We start from the raw sequence: 19,107 nt of genomic DNA on the forward strand, positions 1-19,107 counted from the left end.
TGTGTAATAACTAAAAGCTCTATGAATCTTTTAATATCACACTGCAAAATAATTTCTACATAGCAAATAAAATTGATATGTTTGGATAGAGGGGAAGCTCTTTCTCTGCATCTGAACAGTCGTTTTCCTACTCTACAGGCCCTCTACATCCCCACAATGGTGCAACTGCAGACACCACACTCGGCAGAACATCTCACGCCAGCAGTGAGTAAGTTCAGGTTTTATATCCACATCTGTTATCCTAACTTTTATACAGCCAATGTCCAAGGGCTTAGAGTAAGGCCATGGTTTTCTTACACCTGTGGCGTGGGACTTTGGACCACATTAAGTTACTCATCATTTGGCATGAATTTGCCAATCATATTTTTATATGTACACTTCCAACATAATTTCTTCAAATGTAGCCTATTTATACTTCCTTTCACTTCTAGGTATGAAATTATAGTAATTACCCAACTTTTCCTCTTGTTCGTCTATGCTTGTTTATGATAGCCATCTAGATCTGCTGCCCCATTTGTATCCCCTCTGGTTTAATCATGTTTTACCTTCTAAATCTTTAGCCTCACTCAGCACTACTTTTTCACTGCAATTCAGGGCTACCTTTGATGGTCACAATACCGTACGTCATGTGTCTTAATATTTCTTTAGGAGCATTAAACCTTCCTTTTCATTTTGGGGAAAATGAAGATCGCATGCCTGTCAAGACTTCAATGGTTCACTGGTCTTTTCTTGCCTCCTCCCCATTACCGTGGGGCAATCATCCACATACCATCTTTCAAAGCTCTCCCATAGTAAGTCTTGCATAAACATCCTCCCCAAAGTAATATGTTTTTATCATATATGCTAATCCATTACATTTGCAAATCCATTCTGTATCTCATTGCCTTGTTCCTAATGTTCAAATGCTGGTGAGCAATTTCGTCACACTCCAGCAAAGCATTGTAGACAAATTTCGAATGTCAGTTGTGAATGTCTAAAACATCTACTTCCGCATGCTCAGGCTGACCACGCCCAACTATGGGGCCCTCAGCCACCTGGCTGGTCTCTGGCACCATGAGCAGTGTCACAGAGCTGTGTTTACAGCTCAACACCAACCTGGTGCGAGCTGGTGGTGAACACGTCGCCCTTTCCGTGTCTACACTTCTTCATGCTCAGTTTCGCCTCCCACACAGCCCTGGGTAGTCAGCATCCAAAACAAAAATAGCAGTTACTTCGTAGAATGGATTCCCAATAGCATCAAAGTGAACTTGTGTGACATCCTGTCCCGGGGCCTAAAGATGGCCTCCACCTTCATTGGCAATAACACTGTGCATTCAGATGTGCTATTCAAGAGCATCCTAGGCAGGTCTTGACCATGTTCCACCACAAGGCCTTCATACACTGGTTCATAGACGAGGGCATGGGCTAGATGGAGTTCATGAAGGTTGCGAGTTCAAGCATCAGAAATACAAAGACGCCACAGTCAAAGACAGGGCAGAGTGTAAATGGAGGTTTCCGTCCCGCCTGCTGGTTCCTGAACAAACACTCAGAGGCTTCATATTAATTATAGTTGTTTTCACCAATGGCTCAGGCATATTACTGACTAGTGCTCTCAAACTAACACATTTTTATTAATCTATTGTCACGTGGCTATGGCTTACTGGTAATGTTCTGGTATCTTACTCCTTTGGCTGCTACATAGCATCTTTCAAACTCCACCGTCTTTCTTTCTCTCTGTTTGGACTTTCTGCCCATCTTTATTTTGCCCCGCTATTGGCCACAACAGCTTCATTCATCAACCAATAAAAGCAACGCATATTTGCAGCGTACAGAAGCGTATCCCACATCAGAAGAGGATTTTGAAGATGATGAAGAAGAGATCAGCGAATAGGGGATCTTAAGATGCTATCAGCACACCTGTTCTTTACCTTTCCCTGGTATGGGAATGGTGCTCTGTTTTAAGCATGAGGTCCCTCTCAAATCAAACACAGTTTCCCAGGTTAACTGGTGCGGTGTTTTCCCTTTAGCAGAGACTTAACAGTTCCACCAGACCTGAAATTTTGTACAGAAACACTTGAAAGCAAAGCAGGGGGCTGCACAAGGCTCACAAAAGCATCCACCTTCCAGTTAAATGCCTGGCCATCAGAGTTAGCAGGGGAGTTAGAATAACTTGCTTTAAATCCTTGGTGATAAAAACTAAAGCCACACAGTGTTGTCTTGATTGATATGCAATACAGAACTTTGTGACAAATCATTCATAATAAAATGTTAAACCTGAAAAACAAAATAAGGTAGACACCAAAGTCAATAAGTTATGAGTTAATTAAAACCAGCATTTTATTTATTTCTTTTATTCATTCAGAAAATAGATCTGTTGTTACAAAATATCTACTGCAATCAGTCACAGCAAAATTCACTATTGGGTAGCTACTGAGCTGCCGTAAATCTGCAAAAGAAGACCACAGCATTGATATGCTATGTGATAAGTAGAGCAGCTTTCATCAATGTTCTTCTTTATTTTGACACGGTAAAAGCCGAACAAAAGCCTTAAGTTAAAAAAACACTTAAGGATTTTAAGTGCAAATATATGCAGGTTGAGTATAGGGTAGTACACTGTGGTTTCTCAATATTTATAATTTCATTTCTCTTTCTAAATCTCTACGCAATGTCCTTAGAGATGGATGGCCATGATATATTAGCATTAATTATTAGCACATGGGTGTGAACAAACAGAGCTTGATTCACCATAATGCTTTAAAGTTATAAGATCTAAATATGTGACTAAATGCTATGAAAAATTTACTATCATAACTTTTATGTATGTGAAGATTAATAATGTAACCTACCCATCAAATCCCTGGAGTTCACATCTGTCAAGCAGGGACAGGGCATGCCCTTCATATTCTGTTACTATTAAAGAAAAATACAGAACAGAAAAATGAACATTTACATAACAATCTACATTTTTAAAGCTTGGTTTGACAAAATATTATGTTCCAAACATATGGTCAGGTAAGAAAACAGCATTTATTCTTGAATATTTGAATCATAGGAAAGAAGATTAAATGTTTGTTATCCGATATTTTATAGCTTTATGTAAAGAAGACCACGTAGTTGTTGTAACCATATAAGTCATTTAGGAATACCCAACACACAGTGTTTAGGGCATTTATCTTGGTGCCTGTCTGTTTAGTTTTCCCTAAATAAGACACATTTCCTTTCAATCCGAAGCTTGGGAACAGGAGTATTGTGAAAATACAGCATATTTGCTGGCATTGAACAGTCAATGTTAAATCACTTTGGCAACCTTACATGAATAAATTAGTTGAAAGGTTAGTGTAAGATTTACATACCAGAAGAACATGTATCTGGAGATGCTAGACTCAAGACAAAACAAGGAAGCTGGATGTGAAAACACAAAGTAATGCCAACCCGATGATAAGAAACTCAAACCCAGGGGAAGGCCAACATCCAGGACCAGAGCCCAGGTCCAAAGAGGGAACGCGTCTGCCACACTGCATCTCGGTTGCCACAGTCACCGGTATCCCATGCAGCGCTGAAAATGCCAGTGAAGGCAGGAGGAGTGGGCATGCTGCAGATGGAGCGAGCACCACCAGCGCAGTTAACATTTTCTGGGGCATCCCTGCCAGAAGAGGCAGCCCAGCTGTATCCACCCATCAAAGATTTCCGCTGCCTGACATGGCACTGCAGATGGATTTTGTTGTGTAAGAATGCGCATCATTATATGCGAGATTACATTAATCTTTCATGCCTGTCGATCCCTGGAGCCAGCGTGCTGCAAGCTTTCCCTGTGATGTTTTTGGATATTGTTAAAAATTATTAGTTGTGCTGTCTGAGGGAATCATTTTGTATCCAGCACTGTTACATTGCTATTCTCCCCAAACTTATTAACTAGAAAAAAACCCTGTTAAATTCCAATCAGATGAAAAATATAAGAAAATTCAAAAATTCAAAATACCAATAATTAATAAATTAATAAAATAATAAATTTGCAAGGATATAGCATCAAAAATATATGTGCTGATAATTCATTTATCATACAACCAAGAACAACTTTAAAGTACATTGTAATAAGTGTTCCTACACATGCACATGTTCAAGGTCATTAAGGTTTTATGAATAAAACACATGGGCTGTGAAGCAAGTTTTCATCTCTGGGTTTTATGCCAAAGTTTACTTTTAAAAACACTGCAAGTACATTATGTTTAAAGTTATGTTTTGACTAAAAGTTTTCTTTTACTTAGGTGAGAGTTAAAATATCCTGATTTTCCCTTTAACATCTCAAATGGCATTTGATTATACACTAATGGAACACATCTAAGAGCAGGAACCTTAAGGGATAGTGAATAAGTTAAGAAACAAATCAGTTTTTTTTTTGTCTGACACAAAAAGAGGAAACAGAGCTGACTAAGAAATGCTCTGATGTAAAATGTTTTAGGAGGTGAATAAGATGGACAGCCTCTGGGGAGACAGAATATGTTCTAGTGAAGGAGGAGCCTGTGATACGAAATAGCAAAGAGATCATAGAGGAATGAGAATGCCGGGGAAGGAGAAGTGGTGATTAGATGTTTATGTAAAGTAGAAAGAATCAAAATCCATAACCAGACAGGCTCTCACGGGCTCTAGAATCAGACAGTCACGGTCATCCCTCCAAAAAGGATAGGGATTCTAGGCAAATCTAATTTTTTTTACTGTGATACTGCCTTTCCATCTTCTTTCCCCTTTCCTGGGAAGCCAGCACTCTGTGCCGTCTCTGTATTATTTAGAATCTACACTTCACTGTTCCATACCACAACTCTCCTCCACTTCCCCAGAGTACTGTGCCTAGGGCAAATAGTGTACAGAATGAATTTGAAATAAAATCAGACACAATATGATTTAGACACAAAGAAACATGTCTTGGCCCGGTACTCAAATTTTATCATGGGATAGGATACTGAAATACCATTTTTCCTCCTCTCCTACTGGCATCCCAGAAAGCTCAAAGCACAACCAGACCAGGATGCCCAGTTTCCAGCTCCTTTCAGAACTTGTTCCCCTACCCTGCACACATACTTTGTGACTGAATTTCTTCAGATCTTTCATTTTCTGCTGGGTGAAATAAGGAAAAAGAAAGCTATAAGTAGAGGCACAGAGAGCAAATGAGAAAGAACACAAAGTCATAAGAACTGAAAGCCAAGAGCATGACCACATAACAAGAAAAAATGTGATTCCACAAGAGCTCCACTTTCTGAGCATTGCTGCCCATCACAGGAGGCAGAATTGTCTGGTGACTAGACATCCCCCGGGACCCTGACCTGGCAGTGATCATGGCTAAAGGCCAAGCACTTTCATCTTGATCAGCAAACTATGTGGCCTTGGGCTGAATCAGCTGATACAGAAGATGTCATAGAGGAAGTACCTTTCTCACGTATCGATGCCTTTCTTCACCCCACTAGGTAAGAATAAGAAAGGCTGCAATTTTAACGGTCAACTGTTTTATGAAGATGGGACAAACCAGGTTCAAGACAAATTTGAAATTATGAAGGTATGGCCAAAATTACAAACCCCCAAGATACCATGATATTACGGTTCTCTTGACAATACTACCCCATTCTATCTCTGCCCCATTATTTAAACATGCCTGCTATCCTACTGTCCCCTCCCCATTTCTACCTCCTTTGCCTCTTGGGAAGTATCTGGATCACGTGGTTTTCTTGAGTCCTCTCATCAAAATCAGTATCACCTTCAGACACCTTAGGTTTTTATGTGCATGTCAAAACCACAATATTCAGTTTTAAGTATCTGCTTGAATTCTCAATGGCCATGTATCCTGTAGACAGCAAGAATGCCAGAGAGATTATTTGCTCACTTCTCAGGATGACCTCAAAAGATGGAGCACAAATGGCCTACTTGCCTCCGTGTCCCAAATACAAGGCACAGTGCCTAGGTTCCTAGAGAGGTTCATCAACTGCTACATAGCAATGCCTGTGCAAATGCCTGAGCAGTGTTCACCTATGAAAAATCTAACAGAGGTTAATGAGCCTGGTGTTCATCTAGGTTCTATTTGTCTCATCTCAACATGGACCTCAGATCTTTCCAATCTTTGGAACTCTTCCATAGCCAAGAGGGTGGACCTGGGTTGTGTATTTCCCATGGGACACTCACCTGCACACCGAGAGTTACAGCCTTTACAAGCTAACCTTTTCACTGCAACCTCATTGAACTCAGACATTTATTTGAATTGTTTTTTTATTTTATGGTAATATTGTTATTTATTTATTTTTAATAAGACATGGTTTTGCTATGTAGCTCAGGCTGACCTCAGACCCACAGTCTTTCTCAGTCTCCCAAGTTCTAGGATTATAGGCACGGGTCCCCTTTGGTGGTCTCCTCTTTAGTGCCAGTAACTTCTCTTTACCCTTCGTGATGGCAGAAGTCTTTGGGGTGACTGAACTTCCCACAAGGCTTTTCTGGGGAGGAGCTTCCTTCTACCTTGTAACATGAGGGCCAGCTTGTTGGGGTTTCCGATCCCGCCTGGTACCCAACAGCTGGCAAATCCCAAAGAGAATCACACACAGAACTCCATAAGGTTATAAACTGATTGGCCCATTAGGTCAGGCTTCTTGTAAACTCTTATAACTTATATTAACCCATTATTCTTATCTATGTTAGCCATAATGGCTCCGTACCTTTCTCAGCTGGGCAAGTTACATGCTGCCTCTTCGGTGGTCTGCGCAGGAGTGGCCGAGGGAGTTTCTTTCTCCCTAGCCTTATCCTATTCTCATTGCCCCGCCTCTACTTCCTGTCTGGTTGACCCACCTATACTTCCTGCCTGGCCAATCAGCGTTTTATTAAAATACATGATTGACAGAATACAAACAATTCTCCCACACCATTTCCCTCTTTTTTTTTTTTTTAACAAAGGAAAATACCCATAGTCCATTTGTTGGGAATGTGGGCGTAGTATTTCAGGCTACTTCCTGCTGGTTGGGGGTGCTGATAATCTTATGAGGACCTAAAGAAAATTTAGGGTTATAATCAAGTCCTGTCTGGAGCATCCTGTGGGTCTCGATTATCTCAGGCGACAGTCTTGAATCTGTTATCGATGTAGAACTCAGACATCTGGGCCATTTATTCCTGTCGGAGATTTTTCAGGTGGCCTCCCTTGGTCAAAGGTGATTATTCTTAACTCTGAATAAATCCAGAGTCTCTCGTTTTCTGTGGAAACAAAAGCAAAATCTCTTCTCCAAAGTAACATACCTTTTGACTTCAGTTTTGAAGCCAAGGTATTTTCAAAATTCCTATCTTGGGTTAGTTCAGCAGCATTTATAAACAAAAGTCTTTTAGCAGTTGTTGCTCCTTCCTCAGCAATCAAACAATTTAAAGAGAGCATAATAGCATACAGTATGAAGATTCTCTGTGCATTTTCCATCTTTATGTGGCTTTATTTTAACCTCTATTTCTTTTATTTTTACTTTTACTTTTTGAGACAGGATCTTTGTATATCTTTGTCCTGGAATAACACTGTAGACCAGGCTGTCTTTGAACTCACAGAGATCCTCCTGTCTCTGCCTCCCCAGTGCTGGGATTAAAGGTGTATGCTACCACACCTTGAACTCACAGAGCTCTGTCTCTGCCTCCCAGGCATTGGGATTAAAGGCGTGTACTACCACACCTTGAGGTCACAGAGGTCAATCTACCTCTACCCCTTGAAGTCACAGAGGTCAATATGCCTCTGCCTCCCAGGCATTGGGATTAAAGGTGTGTACCACCACACCCAACTACTCTCTTTCTTTCCTTTTAACTTTAAGAACTTTAACTTTTAGCCTGCATATACACACTGTAAACCATTTAGAGGTTTTCTTCCTCTTTGAATCTCTCTTTACTGTATATTTTTCTTTTTCTGACCATATGAGTCTTTAATTTACTAAGCAATATGGAGAGCTGTGGCTTTGACGGCTAGATCCAGCTCATTCCTTAGCTTTTCAGCCTCAAGGCTGAGGTACCAGCCAGAGCTGTGTTCACTGCCACAACTCTATGGCGTTTCAAGGTCCTTGCCAGCAAGCAAGCTGCAGCATTCTGCTCACAGACCACACTCAGTCGGACTGCCTGCCTGAAAGAGTCAGAGTTTGCTCTGGCAGGACAGCCCAGATAGCCGGCATTTTAAAACAGCACAGCTTTTCTCCTGCTACAGCTGAAAACTGAAAAGAATGCGTTCAGCTTGTCATCAACAACATTTAAGTGTTTTGTGGCAGGACCTCTTTAAAGAGCTGCAAGGTTTTGCAGCTAAAGCTGAGTCAGGAAGCCTCTCTCAGATGAGAGCGCTTGCTTGCCTCTAGCAAGCAAAGTAGACCTGAGAAATTGCTGCCACCGAGAAGCCATGCTTTACTCTATTCTTTTCCAAGCTTTCTCAGGCTTTCTGTGGATTCAGTTATCCACGTCTGGGCGCCATATGTAACATGAGGGCCAGCTTGTTGGGGTTTCCGATCCCGCCTGGTACCCAACAGCTGGCAAATCCCAAAGAGAATCACACACAGAACTCCATAAGGTTATAAACTGATTGGCCCATTAGGTCAGGCTTCTTGTAAACTCTTATAACTTATATTAACCCATTATTCTTATCTATGTTAGCCATAATGGCTCCGTACCTTTCTCAGCTGGGCAAGTTACATGCTGCCTCTTCGGTGGTCTGCGCAGGAGTGGCCGAGGGAGTTTCTTTCTCCCTAGCCTTATCCTATTCTCATTGCCCCGCCTCTACTTCCTGTCTGGTTGACCCACCTATACTTCCTGCCTGGCCAATCAGCGTTTTATTAAAATACATGATTGACAGAATACAAACAATTCTCCCACACCACTACCTGAGTGCTTTAAAGACCTTATTAACACTGTGAGACTCATCTCTGTCTGTCACAGCTGAGCAAAACCAGGTCCTTCCTCCACAAACATGTCATTATGACCAGAAGACTCCAACTGGACTCTGGGCTTGTCTCCTGCCTAGTTAATTACATAATACACTCTACCAACTACAGTGTGAGGCAGATTCCCTCCACTGTAGCCAATCCACATGGGAAGAAAGTCACAAAAGGTCTGGGTTTAGGCAGTGTCCATGCTTCCTAGTAGCTAGACATATGGTGGGTGTTAATAAAACAGGGGAATTTGGCCACCAAATGTTAAATGTCCACAAAATATTACTAACATTCTTTCTATTTTTTTGGTGATTAGTGAACTCGTCTTCCTTAGCAAGAAGCTAAGCACACTCTTACTTTGACCAATAGCTTCAAGCTCCCAGTTTCTCCAAAATCAACTAAAAGTGGCAGCTTGGTGCTTAGTTTTGACCTAACCAGTAGGGGTCGGGGGCAGAAAAAAAACAACCCAAGAAAGAGCCACAGAAAAACATTAGGCAGAAACATGAATATAGCAGGTAGAAATGTGGATATAGCAAATACCTCCTTGACGCTGTCAAAGCCAGAGTTTCCTTTCAAATAACACCTAGTAATGGTTACTGTGGACGAGGTCTAAAATGTTGATATTTCAGTAGAAAACAACACAATGAAAAGGCGAACTAGAAGAATGACCACTCTGGAGCTGACGATGGGACACATGAAGAACACTCTCCTATTTGGAGCAGCTGCTCACGCTTAGCAAGGGAGACTGTGTGGGCACAGTGTGGAGTTTTCCACGGTGAAGGTACACGGAGCAAGCCACTCACTTGTCACATCCGTCTTAATCCCCGCAAGTTTCAGCAGAGGCTCCACCTTCTCATAGTAGACTTGGACAGACTCCTTCCTGTGACTCTGAGGGTTGAGGAGGATCTTTAGAGCCTTAGGCCTGCTTGGGAAACCTAACATGAAAATGAGTATAAGGTTAGATTGTCCGTCAGAGTATCACACATGTATCTAAATAGGATTTGCTATTTGTATTTTAGATTCTTGCTTGAGTGTGGATTTTCTTTTAACCATCTGCTCTCCTAGAGGCGAAACACGATGCTTTCACTTTTCAGACGAGTCATGCATTATAACCAGCACGTTATTTGGAAAGTGGGGTATAAATAATAGCAACTTGTAAACGTGGAAGCGAGAGTGACGCACTCACAGAGGAGGCTCTTCTTTGTGGAGACAGGCTGTGAACCAGGACAAACAGGTACATTCTCTTCTCCTTAGATAGAAATTTACACTGGAACTGGGCACCTAACGACCTCAAGTCTGCCGGCATCTGGCCTGCCCAGTGACTCCGGGGACAGAGTGAGCAGGCAGGGGCCAGTCACTGCTATTCTCTGCTGGTGACTGAAAGGTAAGGTCAGAGTTCAAGTTCCAGAAGGTGGCAGGGGAGAAGGTGCTTTTCTCCTGGGGACTAGGAAGGCATCCCCTCTCAGAGCCCAGTGGTGACGGGCTGCCTCACAGTTGGGACTGAGATTTGATACTGCAATTTTCTGGGCAGGAAGCTTGGCACTGAGAACCCACTTGGAGCAGGTGCAAAGCCAATTGTCTGCTGTTAGGAAGGGGCAGGAGCCAAAAGAAAGCTGACAACCATTTCTTTCATGGTAAGCTGTACTCAGAAGACAGCAGTTTAAGGCTATAAAAGCAGTTAACATTATTTTTTTTAAAATAAAGCCATCACTAAAGATAAATGGAAGAAAATGCCCGTTTATAAAGAACTCTGTGTTGCATGCTTCACATGTTCGCTTAAGGAGAATGTTTCCCAGTCTTGTGATATTTAACGTAATGAACATCTTTTACCAGCACACACTGAATTCAGGGGAATAAGGAATGGACAGAGCCATGCTAAAGTCTTTGGACACTCCCAATAAACCTTTGGGGGGGGGTCTCTGTTTTGATAAGGAGCCCCGTGGCTGTCAAGATCACACAGGCTGAGACCCCATCCATTCTGAATGCCTTGCTTTTTCCAGTTCTTGTGTTTCAGTGAGCTCCAAGAATCATAGCTCCCAGGCCTCCTGCATCTCTCACCATCAAGCCCTCCGGTATAAGGTTCTGGCACCCGTGCCCTGGGTGCCCCCCGCCTGCTGCTCCCTGGTTTCCATAGTTCCCACAGAGCAGCTCCTCCAGTATTCCAAGGTTCCAAAGTAACCCTGGAACTGTCTGCTGGGGGCACTGCCCAGACCCCTTAAAATGGTCTCCAGTGGCGGCCAATCCCATCCTAACCCATCTCCTCTCTTCTCACAATCAACACTCACGAAAGACACATCAAACTTTTGTGTTCAATCCTGGGAAGAAGGGGCAGAGAAGACGCAGCTGTTGCTTCAAAGGAGACAGCAGGACCAGTGGTCCCCAACCTTCCTGACGCTCCGACCCTTTAGTACAGTTCCTCATGTTGTAGTGATCCCCAGCCATAGAAGTATTTTGCTGCTACTTCATAACTGTAATTTTGCTATTATTATGAATCATAATGTAAATATTTGACATCCTGGATGATCTTAGGTGATTCCTCTGAAAGAGATCAAGGAATCAAGATCTCTTGTGTTGAGAACCACTGGTCTGAGACTCTCAGCAGAGGCCTGAAACACAATGGAACTATATATGGGGCAATATTGCTTCTTAGGGCTTTGGAAACGCCCCTTTGACACAGGAGTATCTGAGCAGAACATTTTCCTCTACCTAGGAATGCCTTTCCCCGTTACTCTGACTCATTACCAATCTGCCCAGGCTAGAGATTCTACGTGATCCCAGCCTAACTCAACACAGAGCTGTGCTAATATAGCAAATGCTCTTCTGGGGCTGGGTCAGCTCCTTATGACTCCATCCATTTACCCCAGCAGATGCCAAAGCTGGGCCTTCTCCACTCAGGTGCTTTTGTTTCGGTTTCAGACATTTCAAAAATCAAAATTCTATCATCTGTTTTCTCAAGACTGACTCCAAACCCCACATCCTCCCAGGAGCCTTTCTTTGCTAACCCCAGAATGCATCCCTTCCGCCGCTCTGCGCCCAATTACTCCAGGCTCGTGTGTTACCTAGTTCTTGTACCACTTATACAAATCTCTGACAAAACATCTTGGGACTCCCACTAACCAACCACAGTTCAGTTAAAACTGTGAGCCGTGATAGTAATACACTACACTGTGGCGGGTTTCTCAAGCATTCCACTTGACAGGCTACACGGACACTAGGCAAACGATGAAAAGGGAAATTTTGTCTTAGAACAATAATAGATATGGGAGGCATTCCAAAGTTAGAAAAATCTTAATTCTATGCCAGGCCTCCTTAGCCTTATTCCCAGGGAAAGGTGAGTGCACTATTTGCCCATTCCGCAGCCCCACAACTCAGGACAATCAGAGCCACACAATCAGACACAAGGAAGTCAAGTTAAAAGCAGGAACTCAGTTTATTACTGTGAGCGTCAGTTTATAAAGATTAAGTGACATCATGTGATTTGGGTACCTCCGGTCAATAAGAGACAGTCAAGCCCTCCCTCTGGTTGGAGGGGCATCTACCTAGATTTTGCTGTCTCATCCCTGCCTGGTAGCTTTGAGACTATCCTTCAAACTCCAGGCAGGCTTTTCCCTGTCCTACAGACTTCGAGGTGTAGGCCCTGAGATAATTTTGGCCCAACAATTCTAGACATTAGAAAAATTGATTTAGACAAGAAGTCATGGGTGCCAGAATCATCTGGTAACAATTGGGAAGGCTGCTTATGTATTTCTAAACTCTGTCCCATTACAGGACACTGAAGCGGCTGTAGACGCATGCCTGCCATGGGAGACTCCAGGTCCAGGGAGAATTCTGTTGCTGTCTCTTAACCAGGGCCTGAGCAGGAAGACTCCTGGTTTGCTCTCCTTAAACCACGACAGAGCCAGGAGCTAGCTTTAAATTCCAGGCACTGAGAATCAGAAGGAACACCCTGCTCCCTCAACTTTAAGTGGAACATAAACCCAAAGGTCCTCTTTCCTTTTACGGACATTCCACACACAGTTGGTATTGTAAAACCGGACTTTAATTTCCCCCATTTTCCCGTGATCCTGATTTCCTCACCAACACCTCCACACCTACTGTGTACCAAAGAGAAGCAGGGGCTCTAAAACTTCGTTCCTGAATCCCCTGTACTGACAAAGGTGACATCCTAAGGGCGGGGCACAAACAAACAAACGAACTCAGGCTGGGCTAAAAGGTATCTGTGCTAAGGACAAAACTGTAGCCTAGGCAAGAGAGAGGGTAGAGGTGAAGGGGGCTCCCTGGAAGGGAGAGTCAAGTCCCCCAGAGCCTTGCAGGTCTTTCCAGCGACTTCGTTTTTTGTTGCTTAGAAAAAGATGTGTGGTAAATTGTAAGGAAATTGGTACTACAACCATGTTCACTCTGGTCTCTGTAGAGAAGGTGAACACAGTATGACTATGGGAAAACAAAGCCAGCACAGCTAGTTAACACTTAGAGGGGAAGACTATTGTTCTTGGAGGGGAATGGGTACAACCAATGTTAAAACAAAAATGAGATTTTACATGCATTTTTAAGTAGAACTAACCAGAAATATGATCTTTAGACATGGCCCCTGAAATAAAAGGTCCTGTCACGTCTAAGGTGGGGAGACATGGGGCAAACAGCTGCAGCATGTGTAAGAAGTAGCGGCAGCATGGGGGGCATCTTCTCAGTGGGTTGATGGGCTTTCGGAGAGACACGATCAGGCGGGTTAAGAAGACCAAGGAGACAGGCTGCAGGGAGGGGGCTTGAAATTGAGAGTGAGACCACTAAGGGTGGTAGAGATGGGAAGCTAAGAACTTAAACAAGCTCCATGTGATGCTAATGGTCTCTGGGCCACATTGTGACCGTGTCCATGGTGATGTATGAATATAAATATGTACACAGTACTGCTGCTCAAGTCTATAATCCCAACAGTCAAGAGGCAAGGGCAAGAGGGTCATTGTGAGTTCAGGGCCCATGTGAACTTCATAAAGAGGTTTGGTCAGCTGACTGTATGGTGAGACTCTATCCAAAAGGACAGCAATCACAGCAAATGACTATGGGATAGTGTGAATGAAGGGGGACACTGGCGAGTTTTGAAGGAGTGGACGCTGAGCCAGAGAGCAGGGTGAAAACATCAAATACCCGCAGCAGAGTAGAGCAGCAAAGTATAACAATAGCTTTGGTCTTTAAGAGGAAAAAAAAAAAAGAAAAGAATGACCCAGGCAATTGTACAGGACGCCTTGCAGCAAGCAGTGCTACCTGGAGGCCCGATGGGTTGGTGTCAGCGCTGAGTGCTTTTAGAGGCGGAAGGAGAGAGGAGGAGGAGGATCCTAGCTAGCAGCATCTTCTAGGAGGACCGGTTCAGAGAGGCGGTCATCCCGTGAGAGGACTGCAGGGGGAGCTGTAGGCCCTCGGGAGAGCCGGGTCACTCACTCCTACAGCAAGAATGAATCCAAATACTCATGTGTGGGGTGTGATAAGTAGGTGAAAACATAGACTTTGCTAATGGTACCATTCATCCCAGAGGACAGGGTGGAGGGGTCTCAAGTTGATGAAGGCAAGGAGCAGTGCTGGGCTAGTCCTGCAGGGCCCTAGGGGATGGTGTGGGTAATAAGGACTCTCCTGTGGCCGTGGGGTAGGAATAGCACCGTGTCCAGGGGGCTGGAAGGTCTGGTCCTAAGCAGTAGGGCTCTAAGAACCTTTCTCTTCAGTCACAGACAAAACTAACGGAGGAGCAACGTTGAGTAAGGCTAAAGACCTCCACAGGCAGCTCAGCTGCTGCACCGTCCAAACCTGAAGCCAGACTCCTGTGAGGCCTTAGGACTAAGCTTTCCTTTGCCCGGAATGACCTCAAGGAGATGGGTATTTGGGATCAGACCGTTTGTAGACAAGCAAAAGCACAAACAAGGGACGGAGTTCAAAAATCTCCTTAATCTGCCTCTTTCAGGATACCCAGCTTCCCTCCTAGAAGGCAAACACTGATAAGGAATCCTTTTAGAAATACATGTACACACACAAGCGGTCTGCACATATACTCTGAGTCACTATATGCCTGGTTTCCTTTCAGTGTGTTGATTTTAAAGACAATTTCGGGGATAGTGAGGTGACTCACTGGTTAAAGTGCTTGTCTCAAGTCTGACGGCCTGGGTTGGAGCCGTTTCTGCTCTTTGACAAAGATATGTAATAAAAGGTCTATCCAGTCTAGTTTCAACTGAGCCTTTTCTTATGAGAGACTTTGGAAAAACTGCAAATATTTAAGGGCAACTTCCATTTTTCTGTGCGCTGGTATTTCATGTCACTTTTCCCAAGTGTCTTCTGTGTGTTTCCTGGTTGTGTTAATTACAACAGTGTTTTGGCATGTAGGAAAACTATTGTTGCTTACTGTTTCAGTTAGAAAGACATACTGCACGGTGTCCTTTGCCTTAGAATTTTTATTATTTATGACATTTTCTTTATGCTGAAATTTCTGTTTTATGTATTTACCACTGGGTTTCTCCAGCATTGATTCAATGGATTCTGCACCCTATGTCATATTTTAAAGTCCTTGGGGACTTTATAACCCTCCACTTTTCTTTTAATACTTTTACGGTTTCAATTTCATATTTTTAAAATTAAAAATTTACTGAAATTTATTTCATTAGATGAAACAAAATGGAAATATGACTTTGTTTTTTTTTCTCCAGTTGGCAATCCACCTGACCCAACATCATTTATGAACTGATCTGTTGTTTCCCACAGATTCTGCCTGGTTCTGTTCATCATTTCTGGAACTTTCACTGTTGAGTTGGGGATAAAACTCAGGCTTTCGTGCACATGAAGCATAAGCTTGTCACCAGCCCACCAGCCCAGCCCCAGGCCCCAGAGGCCAAGGCTGCTCCGAGACGCACACAAACACGGAAAGCATCTGTATCTATTGAGTTATGTGGTCTGCGGCTGTTCAGTCACCTACATGACCGTGCCCCTTTGTTGTGGCGGTTGTTGCTGTTGCTTGGGCTGCTATGAATTGAACCTAAGGCCTTGCACATGCTAAGCGCTTGCTTGAGCTATACTGTACGTGATCATTAAAGTCAATTATCTAGCACCGTAAATACTTCTGATAAGATTACATGAAAATATAATTACCTTAAGGACTTTATGACGTTCAATTTCTTTTATACAAAATGCATATTTCTGATTAACTAATTCATCTATATCCCTCAGTACCATAACTATATTCAGATAAATGCTAAACAGCTGTACTATGGCATCTTTTCTATCAATAGTTATCAATATAACTTGATATCAATATAGCTTTTCCCCCCATTCATCTACTTATTTTATGTTGGCTACAGAAATCAAAACTATTGATTTCTGCACAGAACCTATTTTTAATTCTCTCACCTTTCCATTCTAGGTTTCCCCTGTAATCTTTTAGGTTTTCCTAAGTTGACTGTTCCTTTTATCAGCAATGGTGATCATTTTACGCTTGCTTTTTCCAGATGCCCACTTGCTCCAGATTGTCTGTGCAGGGTTTGGTCCTACCTGTGTAGGCCTCCATTTAGCCATACTGATAAAAAAAAAGTCCTGTCAACTCTAGAATCTGAGAGGGACACCTTAGTGTTTCTCCACAGAGGCTTTGAGTCAGATATATATTACCATAATGCTAAAACAACCACCTTGGCATTTAGAACCAAGGCTGATCCCAGTTTTCCCTTTTCTGACTTGTATGCTGGTATCGACTTTCAGAACACACTATGAATGAAGTCGGAGTTTTGCCTCTTTTTCTTGGCAACCTTATTTTCTCTGGTAATTGTAAATACCCTTTCAAGTGCAGCAATTCATTTCTTAATTCACATACTGGGTCACATGTTGACATCTGATTCAGTAAGGTGGGCCTGCTTGTTTGAAATGTCCAACTGGACTGAACAGCTCTCATATGCTCATGAGAAAGCATCCTCAAGATGAGAAAGCATCCTCAAGAAAAAACTCCTAAATCAGCAGAATAAAGTCACACCGAGGCAGGAAGCAGACATCGCTGGGTGAGAACATGAGAGATGCTGCTTTGGCTTCGCCTCCTTGGTCCACAGAACACACAGACTGTTGGGGTTGGAACTACAAACTCTGCTCCTATAAAAACCTTTTTTCTTTCTTTCTAGAATACAGTGTGGTACAATAGGCAGAAGATAAAGCTATTGAATCCCATCATTGCCCAATCACCTTGCTTCTTTTGAGATCAGCAAACCCCCAGTATTGCAAAGGGTTCAGCTGTGTTGAATTGAGCCTTTAGGAGGTTCAGAGAGTGGTGTCAGGGACATGGCAGATAGGAATGCAGACCTATATCCAGGTTATGTTTTAGAATAAAATGCTAACGTTATACAAGAGGAGAGTACAGTGTAATCAGCATAGTCCACATGCCACCCAGTGACTGGCCAGGTCCTCTGGGACAAGGTCTCACATGCAGGACTCACAGCGGAGATGATCCCAGTTAAGGCAGGGTCCAGTCAGTCATGGTGATTAGGTGTGCTTGTTGATAAGTCCGTGTTTCTCCGGCGCCTGGCGTCACTTGGTTCCAAAGGAGCATCTATCTATCTTGTTTGCTCCTCTGTAATGATGGAGATTCATGTCTATGTGGCATGCTATTTTCTCCATGAAACAAATTCTCTCTACCAGACAATTATGTAGGAGAGACATACTCTTTCCTTGGCTCTGAAGTCTGCTTCCTGCCTCATTCTTACTGTCAGCCCTTTTTCCAAATCCCGACGGTGCAGTCATCCAAACACTCCGGCCATCGTGTCCTGACAGCAAGTAGTAGCTGTTTGACATGTGCCCATCAGTAATTGTTTTGTTTTTATTGTTTTTGTTTTCTAAATTCTCTGCTTTTTTTTTTAAAGAACGGTTTTGATTTAGGTTAACTCTCTGGCAGCTCACTCTTCCCTGTATGATGGAGAACTGACTAACCTCACTCATCTTCACTTGCTCAGGTGGAAGACATCCACGCCTCGCTTTGAAAGCTGGTCATTGCAAATTAAGCCATTATCCTCCATTTTTTAATTTGTTCTGTGTTTCTAAGAAACAAAATACCCAAAGCTAAAGAGGCAATGTCCTCTTCCTAGAAGGATGGTACCAGTTCATATTTAAGGGCTGAACTGAAATATCTACGCTGCCCCTGATTCATTCGATGAGGCAGGGATGAATGGTACCTCTGAAAGCACTATGTGGAATATCTATTGAGAGCTAGATGCTCCGGCAAACCCTAAGAACTCCTCAGAAACCCTTGGAATGTGCTTACTCTGAAGGGAACCATCGCAACAGAAGGATCTGTGAGCACGTGTTTAAGGTGTCAGTTTGCCTCACCAACAGTAGGAAGTTCAGAGTGCCATCTACAGTTTTATAGGAATGTCCAAAGTAAATCCTAGTAAGCTTTTGACTGAAAAATTCAGTTTCATACATTCCAAATTTCATGTTCAGAGAACAGAAGAGCAGGCTAGATGGGCGGTGAAGAAGCATCACCCAGCCTTTCCTTAGAAAGAATCGCCCTAGACACAGTGCACAAGGATTCCTGAAGTCCAGCAAACTGTGTTTAGACACACTATCCTAGTAACCCTTGCACCCACTAAAGAGTCTACAAAGGCAATAAGCTCGGCTCTTCCAAAGTCAATGCCAAAGAAAACACAAAAGCTGGGGACCGAAAGGGACTATCATTTACATATATTTGGTTAGGTGAAAGATTCTTAAAAGAAATTAACTAAAAATACATTATAGAAAACAGGAACTTTTTGGTATGGACCAGGAACAATAAGCACTTTTGGTGGATAAGGTTATCTGGATGTTTGTGAAGTATCTTGTTTTAAAGGTACATTTCAGAGTATTCAGGTAGAGATACTACAATCTCTATGATTTACTTTGTAATGAATGGATACAATATTTAACACAGACATGGGGAAAGCTGAGGAACTGTAACATCAAGGGGACAGAAATGCAGCTGCTGTTCCAGTTTGATTTCTGTGGCAGTCAGAACACCCTGACCACAGAGCAGCCCTGGGGGTCGGGGAGGGGATCTGTTTAGCTCGCAGTCCCAGGCACAGTCCATTGTTGTAAGAACGTCACAATGACAAATACTTAGCTTCTGTTTCCTGGTAGCCCACGACATCATTTGAGAGACTGGAAATATATTTAGATGATCTTTTCGATTCCTCTTGTGTTAGTCGGACAGAATTCCCCTGAGTCAAAACTTTGTGGT

The 19,107-nt window shown here is 42.9% G+C and overlaps 1 protein-coding gene across 1 annotated transcript in view; it reads right to left on the reverse strand.

Moving 5' to 3' along the window:
• Nucleotides 1–19,107, reverse strand: part of Cerkl (CERK like autophagy regulator) — a 92,816-nt gene that overhangs the window by 21,252 nt on the left and 52,457 nt on the right. The window contains exons 3-4 of the mRNA XM_048426145.3: nucleotides 9,692–9,823; nucleotides 2,826–2,889 (exon numbers count right to left, since the gene is read on the reverse strand). Of these exons, the coding sequence (XP_048282102.3) occupies nucleotides 2,826–2,889; nucleotides 9,692–9,823 (196 nt within the window). The remainder of the gene's footprint in view (nucleotides 1–2,825; nucleotides 2,890–9,691; nucleotides 9,824–19,107) is intronic.

The sequence above is a fragment of the Myodes glareolus genome, chromosome 21, assembly GCF_982192425.1.
Source record: "Myodes glareolus chromosome 21, mMyoGla1.1, whole genome shotgun sequence".
Lineage (NCBI taxonomy): Eukaryota > Metazoa > Chordata > Mammalia > Rodentia > Cricetidae > Myodes > Myodes glareolus.